The sequence below is a fragment of the Alexandromys fortis genome, unplaced genomic scaffold, assembly GCF_014885135.2.
Source record: "Alexandromys fortis isolate MF-2015 unplaced genomic scaffold, M_Fortis_MF-2015_v1.1 scaffold_87, whole genome shotgun sequence".
Classification (NCBI taxonomy): Eukaryota; Metazoa; Chordata; class Mammalia; order Rodentia; family Cricetidae; genus Alexandromys; species Alexandromys fortis.
The window spans coordinates 4,011,693-4,021,389 of NW_026067971.1; the positions used below are offsets into that span (position 1 = coordinate 4,011,693).

Consider the following 9,697-nt stretch of genomic DNA (forward strand, 5'->3'; position numbering starts at 1 on the left):
TGAGTTCAATTCCCAGCAACCACATGGTGGCTCACAACCATCTGTAATGGGGTCTGGTGCCCTCTTCTGGCCAGAAACAAAAAACACAGACAGAATATTGTATACATAATAAATAAATAAATAAATAAATAAATAAATAAATAAATAAATAAATATTTTTTAAAAATGTATATATAGCCATTTTTAAGCTGAAGTTAAAACTTAGCATAAGAAATGCTGTTCGTTAAGTGAGCTGGATATGATGTGTCCAGTCAAGGCGCTGCAGTTGATAGGCTCAGCAGCAGCTCCCCAAATCCATCCTGAAGTCTCTGGCACTCACAGTTAGCCCTGACTTAGCCCTGATCAGTATGACAGACACAAGTCAGTCAGCAAATTTAACCTTATGTCCATTTTGTTACTTGTAGAATCTTCAAGAATTAAAACCATTGGATCAGTGCCTGATTGGACAGACCAAGGAAAACCGAAGGAAGAACAGATACAAAAATATCCTTCCCTGTGAGTTCCTGTGTGACTCTGAGTGTGTGTTCACTGTGAGTTCCTGTGTGACTCTGAGTGTGTGTTCCTTGTGTGAGTCCCTGTGTGACTCTGAGTGTGTGTTCCCTGTTGAGTTCCTGTGTGACTCTTATTACTCAATATGTGCAATGTGAACTGTTAGCTGCCAGCCTGACCTGTTGTACCTCACACGTAAGTCCATGCATGCATACAGAGGCAGAGCGTCCCGCTGGTAACAGGTCTGTAGATTACAGAGCAAACGCCCTTTCCCGTGCTCTGAGACTCTGGAGCTCGGCGTGGCTATCTTGGACATTTGTTGCGGTACTCCTGACGTTTTCAAAACCATTTCTTAATTAGAAGTCAGTTGGTGATGCCTAATCAGTAATTCCAAAGTTAATTGGCAAGCGTGAGAGAGCTAAGTTGGTAGAGTGTTTAGAAGTGGAGACGAACAGCTCCTTGAAGCTTGCTCTCCAGCCTGCTGGACCTAATCAGCAGGACTCGGTCCCAGCAGCCACCCTGTCTCAGGAAGATGGTAAAGGCTCCCGAGGAATGACACCTGAGGTTGACTCTGCACACTCATGTGCATGTTATTCATATTTATATATATGTTAATTGCTTCCTAATGACAGTCCTTGGATCTATGTGTATCCACACCATTAGCTTATTCTACTTTAAGTTGACAGACATGTAAAGAGCAGCCGTGTGCACGCGTGTGTCTGATGAACTGCTGTGCTGTGTGAGCCTCTCATTTGTTTCGGAGTCTAGAAGGAAATAAAAGGAATGATTTCAACCCATTGTTTTAGCCAACGATGTGATTTTCTTTTCAGTGCGTGTGTGTGTGTGTGTGTGTGTCCCCAAATTTTAACTTGACATCTTCTTCCATATTAGCACTTTGTGTTGTAGCGTGTGACACCAATCCTGGCATCCCTGCAGCCCAGAAATGGCAATCTTGTCATATATAATGTGCAACTGAGTTTTTCAGTCAAGATGGAAAACATAAAATTCATTCTGAAAGCTCTCTGTAAAAACTGAGACTGGCCTGGCATGGTGGCACATGCCTTTAATCCTGGCACCCAAGAGGCAGAGGCAGGTTGGTCTCTAGATTCAAGGTGATCTGCATAGTGAGTTCCAGTACAGCCAGGGCTACACAGAGAGGCCCTGTCTTTAAAGACTCTTAAGACAGTTTAATAAGTGGAACATTAGGTACATAGCGGTTGCTGTCGCTTATGTGAGATAAAGATACATTCAAATTTGTATTTTGAAGTCAGAATGTGACAAACTATTAAGTACAAAAGTAATCAATTTATTGTTCGGAAATAAATAGGAAACTTAAGAGATAAAAGTCAAACAGTAAATTTTGAAACCTAATTTTAGAGGTTTTTTCTTGATTGCCACCAAAATTACTTGTTAAATTTATAAATATTTAAAATAAAAATGAGGCCAGCGCAACAGGCAAGGATACCAACCCTGGTGACCACATGGTGAAAGAAAGAGATAACCTTGTCGTGTTGTCCTCTGACCTCCACACATGTGCTGTGACATGCTTCCCCCCAACACACACACACACACACAATACAAAATGACAAAATGAAAAGTGTGTCTCAGGTCTGTGTGGGAATCAGATATGTCAGTCACACTTGCATATGTTATCACATTAAGTATACATTTTTACTCTATTATATATAATATAAAATGTATGTTAGCAAATCCCAGGGTTCATAGAACGCGCCACCAAGCTAACATCTTAGATACATGAAACAAAAACATAAATGTAACGTGGAGCGTTGCTCTGTGTTCTGATGTGGCGGCAAGTCCATCGAGGGCTCCAGGGGCTATCGTGGCCTTGGACTGCTTATTTGTGAAACTCACGGTACCAGTGTGTGACCATGACATGGACCTTTCGCTGTGGACATTCACAGATGACACCACAAGAGTGCCTCTTGGAGATGAAGGTGGCTACATCAACGCCAGTTTCATCAGGATCCCAGTGGGGACACAGGAATTCGTCTACATCGCCTGCCAGGGGCCTTTGCCCACTACCGTGGGGGATTTCTGGCAGATGGTTTGGGAGCAGAACTCCACTGTGATAGCAATGATGACCCAAGAGGTGGAAGGAGAAAAGGTCAAATGCCAGCGCTACTGGCCGAGCATCCTCGGCACGACCACCATGGCCAATGAGAGGCTGCGCCTGGCCCTCCTGAGGATGCAGCAGCTGAAGGGGTTCGTTGTCAGGGTGATAACCCTGGAGGATATTCAGGTGATTCATATTTGCTTTTCCTAATTCCTGCACGTTTGCTGGGATTGTTGCCATGGAAGCAGGTCATCTGCTGTGATTTTGTTTTTGAGACAATCTCACGTAGCCTAGGCTGGCCTCAAAATCACTGTAGAGCTACAGACAGCCCGGAAGTCCTGATCCTCCAGCTTCTACCTTCTGGCTGCTTGGGTGACAGGAATGTGCATTCAGCGGATTCCATGCTTAGGAATAAATAGTGCATATTGGTTCAGAAGCTGTAAGATACATAGAAACTTGCTTTTTGTTCTCCCCCTAAGGTCTAGCATCTAAGTAGACTAATCCAAACTGTTTTTCAAACTGATTATCAATCATGCCTTGTGAAGGCAGCCACTATATTTAGTCTGTGGACAGTTGACTGTCATTTAGATGCTTCCAGCTACAGTTATCAAACATGGAAGATGAATTTGGTGCAGGTTAGCTAAGTGACCGTCCCTCATACAAACATGGAGGAAAAGAATGGTTCTCATGTTGAACATTATCAGTGTATTTAATTTAAATGAGCCCACAATAACTAGGTATGGCTTTTGCCTAGTCTATACAAGAGCCTGAATACCATCCCAGCCTCTAGGACTATGTGGTGGTGTAAAACCTCTTGATAAGGTTTTCTGTGCATTTCCTTTCAGTCGGTTCTGTTTTGAGTCATGGTGACGTCTTGCTATGTGGCCCTCCTCTCTTAGTCTGAACCCTGGAAATTAGGTATATTTTATCATGCCCAGGTTTGTGTATTTATGAAGCCTTTTTATTCCTTCCAATTTTCCTTTCGCTCTGGCCAATATACTCTTCAGGTTTGAAAGAGCAATACAGTGAGGCACTGGCTTAGGAACAGTGTGACATTGTAACAGTGAGGCACTGGCTTAGGAACAGTGTGACATTGTAACAGTGAGGCACTGGCTTAGGAATGGTGTGACATTGTAACAGTGAGGCACTGGCTTAGGAACAGTGTGACATTGTAACAGTGAGGCACTGGCTTAGGAATGGTGTGACATTGTAACAGTGAGGCACTGGCTTAGGAACAGTGTGACATTGTAACAGTGAGGCACTGACTCAGGAATGGTGTGACATTGTAACAGTGAGGCACTGGCTTAGGAACAGCGACATCCTAACCAGCTCACTCTATTCACTTTCAGACAGGAGAGGTGCGCCATATTTCTCATCTGAATTTCACTGCCTGGCCCGACCACGACACACCGTCCCAGCCAGACGACCTGCTCACTTTCATCTCCTACATGAGATACATCCACAGGTCAGGCCCAGTCATCACACACTGCAGCGCTGGCATTGGACGTTCAGGGACCCTCATATGCATAGACGTGGTCCTCGGACTAATCAGCCAAGATCTTGAAGTGAGTAAAGATATTGTTGAATTTACCATTTAATACTGTGGCTATTTAAAAGCGTGTAAAGCTCTGTGGGCGCTGTCCTTCCTTACCCCTTGCAGTCCTTCAGTTTCTCTGTGAGATAACGTCAGTGTTGCCATGCTTACAGGAAATACCCAAGTCCAAGACAGTCCACTTTGAAGAGGAAAATACTGGGTTTTGTTATTGTTGTTACCTGTAGATAAAAAATGAATGCTTTTGTCTGAAAATTAATGCTAATCTATTGCTCTAAGTAGTTATTCCTAATTTTAAAAAGTAAAAGCTAGGCAGTGGTGGTGTATGCCTTTAATCCCAGCACTTGGGTGACAGAGGTAGGCGGATCTCTGACTTTGAGGCCAGGCTGGGCTACAGAGCACATTCCAGGACAGCTGGAGCAACACAGAGAAACCTTGTCTCAAAACACCAAATGTACACACACATTTTATAGCAAATAACAATATGATCTTACTTTTGGATCGTAAGTTAGTATAAAACCTATTTGTCAAAATCTACTATGTATATACTCTGATTAAAACCATTGTCTCCTAAAAGATTCTGGATGGAGCTGTTCTGTCTTGTGTCTGATACCATTATAAACTATGATAACTGAAGTTGAGGCAAACCTAGCAGTCCATCAGCCCTTGCTTCAGACTGCTCAGTGTCAGCTGAATTTAAAAGATTTGGAATTTTACTCAAAACAGCAGTATGTGAGAATATTGCTTATATTTTTTTTTTTGAGACAGGGTTTCTCTGTGTATCTCTGGAGTCTATCCTGGAACTCGTTCTGTAGAACAGGCCAGCTTCAAACTCACAAGAGATCCACCTGCCTCTGCCTCCCAAGTTGTGGATTAAAGTTGTGCACTGCTACTGCCCAGCACTTATAGTTTAAGAAATGAACTAAATTTCAGAGGAAGAGAACTTTTGTTGGTTTTCAAACAGAGTGAACTCTGATTCTTAGAAACACCATAAATGATACCATAAGAAGTCAGTTCATTAGGTCATTACATGCAGACAGTGGTAAGGAGGACACCAGATTGGTTCCTAGCCCAGTTGTCAACAGAGAGGCTTCATCCAGCAACTAATGGGAACAGATACAGAACCACAGCGAAACATAGCACTGAGCTTGAGGAATCCTGTGGAAGAGGCGGAGAAAGGATTGTAGGAGCCAGAGGGGTCCAGGACAACACAAGAAAATGCACAGAATCACCTATCTGGCTCATAGGGGCTCACAGAGACTGAGCTGACAACCAGGGAGCCTGCATGGGACTGACCTAGGCTCTCTAGGCATGTGTGACAGTTGTATAACTTGGTCTTCTTGTGTGACAGCTGTGTAGCTTGTTACTCTTGTGTGACTCCTAACAGTGGGAGCAGGGGCTGTCTCTGACTCTTAACTGGCTTTTGGAACCCTGCTCTTCATACTGGGTCACCTTGCCTGGCCTTAATACATGAGGAGGTGCTTATGGCAACTTGATGTGCCTTGCTTTGCTGATAACCAAACTAAAAGGGGGGAAGGATTGTAGGGGGAAGGACTGGAAGGAGAGGAGGAAGGGGAAACTGTTGCTGGGATGATTTATTTAAAAAAAAAAAAAAGGAATTCTACAGTGGGTCAGCTGAGCATCTTCTGGGATCTGTGTCTGATGCGCTGCTGTGTCCTGTGCATCTTCGGGGATCTGTGTCTGATGCACTGCTCTGTGTCCTGTGCATCTTCGGGGGTCTGTGTCTGATGCGCTGCTCTGTGTCCCCACAGTTCGACATCTCTGACTTGGTGCGCTGCATGAGACTGCAGAGACATGGCATGGTGCAGACAGAGGTGAGTCCCCATATGCTAATGAGGATCCATTTTTAAAAGTGCTCTTAAACGTTTGTTCTCTGTTATAGTTTTCTTTGGGGGATGGTCTTGCTGTGTTGTTCAGGCTGACCTGGAACTGTAAGGCTCACTCTTCCTGCTGCAGCTTCTCAGGCAGCTGGAAGATTCAGGAAAGCTCTGTCGCTTTGCCCAGCAATCTTTTTAAGATTTTCTTCTATATTGCAGTGTAAACGAACATCTCTTGTCAGAAAGAGCTTTTTCTTTCAGCATGAGTATTAATTCAGAAAATAATTAAGTATTTTAGATTATCTTTTTAGATATTATTTTTAATTTTAAAAAAATGGAGAAAGGGAACAGGGGCAATAGCCCCTTCAGTGAAGAGTGATGTCCTGGGTTTGATCCTCAAAAACCACAAAACATCTGGGAAGGTGGAGTCAGACATATTCCTGGGGTTCAATAGACAGTCAGGTTGGCTAGATCTGTGTGCTCTGGCTTCACACATGTGCACACACACACACACACACACACACACACACACACGCAGGCAAGAGAGGAAGGAAGGAGAGGGAGGAAGAAGAAATGCAGTGTTCACAGAGAGTGGATGTGCTGGAGACTTACTGAGGGCATCCTTCCCACTCCAGCCTTTAAAAGACAAAGGCTGCCGCCCTCTGCTGGAGCCCACGGAGGAAGTGGACAGGCAGAGCTACTGCCCTCTGCTGAAGCCCATGGAAGGAGTGGACAGGCAGAGCTGCTGCCCTCTGCTGAAGCCCACGGAGGGAGTGGACAGGCAGAGCTGCCCTCTGCTGGAGCCCACGGAGGGAGTGGACAGGCAGAGCTGCCCTCTGCTGGAGCCCACGGAGGGAGTGGACAGGCAGAGCTGCTGCAGCACTGAAGATGACTCTGCAGGGTGCTGGCCAGGCGGCTCCCTCAGGCTGTTAGTCTTGTGTTGATTTTTCTGACCTGAAACTGACCGTGGATGGAATCACACAGTGACTCCCAGCTGATCCCTCCCAGTACAGAGAGTACACTATTCTAACCTTGAGCCTAACATTGCTGGGTCCCTTCACCCTCCCTTTCTTCTATATGGAGACTGTGTGGTAGATTTAAAACACAGAAATGGTTTTTACATGACCGCAGAGTCACATTTGTCTGCCTCTTAAAAACATGAGCACTGTCTGTAGCTTGCCTGCCTTTCTAGTCGTGGACAGTTTGGACTCAGGTTGAAGCCCAACAACTGATTTCTAGTCCTGCTATCGGGGGCTAAGGAGAACACATTGATTGGCATGAGCAGTGTTCTTATCTGTGCACCAGCAGCACACAATGGTGTGAGCCTAGAGCACACCATTGAGTCAGACACGGGTGGTGAGTGTGGCGGGCCATCACATAGCTCTGAAAGTAACAAGCACTTTAGCCAAGACTGGGTAAAGGAAGCTAGCCATTGCTGTCTAGGGACACAATTTTAAACAGAGTGACACCATTAAGAAAGTAGCACCCGCCAAGCTTGGTGCCCCATGCCTCTGACTTTGAGACCAGCTTGCTCTATATAGTGAGTTCCAGGCCAACCAGAGCTGCATGGTGAGACCCTGTCTTGGCTAATAATTTATTGGCATTTTAAAGCAAGAATGTGAGTTCAGTAGACTAGAAAATCTAGGTTTTAGAGGTTGGGGAGCTAACTCAATAGAGGAGCTCATGCCTAGCGAGCCAAGCCCTGGCTTTGGTCCCCAGTTTCAAGCAATAAGACAAAATCACAGAGAGCAGGACTTTTTAGGGTAGTTAGCGATACAGGGTCATCCTGCACATAGCCCGTTGATACCCTCCATCCTCTTTTTTATCAGTTTGCTTGTTGTTTGTAATCTTTATGGTACTATACAGTTCTGTGCCCTGACTCGTAACACTCCGCGTTTAAACAAAGTTTCTGTTTCCAACCTTCTCAAACCTTAGTGTGTATAAATTTGTGCAAATGAAGCCTCTCCATCTCCGCCTTTCCCACCCCCTCCCCTACAGGGTCAGTACGTTTTCTGCTATCAAGTCATCCTCCACGTCCTGACTCATCTTCAGGCTGAAGAGCAGAAGACACAGCCATGGCTCCCACAGTGACCAAGAGCAGCCTCCCTCCCTCCTCGCCTCCAACTGACTCCTGCTCCACTCAGACCAGAGCAGCCAGGCCAAGCAATCACAGTCCTCACCCTTAGAGGAGGGTGCTCCTGCCAGAAACCCACCCGGATGTGGTGTTTTACAGCCACTTCAACCTCTGATGGTTATCAAAACTCACTTAACACGGCAGGTCTTCCGGCTGGAGGCAGCATTTGATCATAGTGGACTTTGTTACAAAGACAATGAGTTTATTTTTAATGTATCAAATATTGTTTATAGGAAATTTTTCCAGTATTTTAATAAAGTAGATTTATTTTATAGAGGATACTTGAAGCCAGTATTTAAGCTTTTAATGACAGTAATATCGGCATAGAGAAGAAACTAGCGATGTTTACTGTATACCGTGTCCTGTAACATATTTATATACTTTTCCTGAAGATGGGGTTCTCAGATACCCATTTGTCCCTGTGTCCTCTGTTCCTAATGCGTCCTCTCACTTTGTAAATAAAACTACACCTTAAACTTGGACAACCAATTCAGGTGTCTTCCGTGTTCTTAGCAATATGCAGGCCTCTGGGATCTGGGGACATCTGCACCCTAACTCAGCCTTTTCCCAGTGGGTCTGGTCACACCAGGCATGAGGCATGTCAAAAGCTCTGCTGGCATAAGGACCATGATTTTGCTTGCTCTTTCCTGCCTTTGAGTGACACCACACCACACTCCCAGCCTCTCTGAGTGCTAAGACGGAAGCTGTAAAGTCCCTACTATGGTAATGTTCAGAATACACAGCTGACCAAGGCATAGTAAGAGGAGCAATCAGCTCCCTGTTCTGTGACTCTTTATGTTTTTGAGGGGCCCAACACCCTAGATTTATCCAAATAAATTACACATGGAGGCTTATTCTTCGTTATGAATTCCTGGCCTTAGCTTGGGTTGTTTCTTACCAGTTTTTTTAAAAATTATTTTTATTGGGCTGTATATTTTTCTCCACTCCTCTTCCCTTCTCCCCTCCCCTTCTGTTGTAGAAGGGCCACTTACTTGTTCCCAGCTGTCCAGAACTGAAATAATCGCACAGAAACCATATTATCTACAATACTCTTTGGCCAATAGCTTAAGCATATTTCTGGCTAACTCATATCCTAAACTAACCCATCTCTATTAATCTGTGTATCACCACGAGGCTGTGACCTACGGTAAAGTTCCGGCGGGGCTACATGGCTTCTCCTGACTCTGTCTTCTTCCTCCCAGCATTCAGTTTAGTTCTCCCTCCCGCCCCCCGCCCCGTGTCTACCTCTATTCTGCCCTGTGCAGGCCCTAGACAGTTCTTTATTAACCAGTGTTATTCACAGCATACAGAGGGGAATCCTACATCACCCTTCTACCCTCTCATGGTCCCCATGCTCCCAATTTACTCAGGAGTTCTTGTCTTTTCCTGCTTCCATGTAGATTAGATCCATGTATGTCTCTTAGGGTCTTCATTGTTGTCTTGGTTCTCTGGGATTGTGACTTGTAGGCTTTGCCAGTTTTTCTTAACCTTAATTAACCCAGCTACATTTTACCTCTGGACTTTTATCTTTTTCTATTTCTGAAAACCTTTCTTTACTTCCTTCTTCCCAGCTTGCTGTATAGCTGGGTAGCTGGCCCCAGATGTCTTCC

At 44.8% G+C, this 9,697-nt stretch overlaps 1 protein-coding gene across 6 annotated transcripts in view; it reads left to right on the forward strand.

Annotated features, from left to right (window-relative positions):
* Window positions 1–8,576, forward strand: part of Ptpn13 (protein tyrosine phosphatase non-receptor type 13) — a 180,333-nt gene extending 171,757 nt beyond the window's left edge. For all 6 annotated transcript variants that reach the window (XM_050155706.1, XM_050155709.1, XM_050155711.1 and 3 more), the window contains 5 exons: window positions 405–495; window positions 2,412–2,749; window positions 3,913–4,128; window positions 5,888–5,950; window positions 7,952–8,576. In XM_050155706.1, coding sequence (XP_050011663.1) covers window positions 405–495; window positions 2,412–2,749; window positions 3,913–4,128; window positions 5,888–5,950; window positions 7,952–8,044 — 801 coding nt within the window. In that variant the 3' untranslated portion in view covers window positions 8,045–8,576. The remainder of the gene's footprint in view (window positions 1–404; window positions 496–2,411; window positions 2,750–3,912; window positions 4,129–5,887; window positions 5,951–7,951) is intronic.
* The last annotated feature ends 1,121 nt before the right edge of the window (window positions 8,577–9,697 follow it).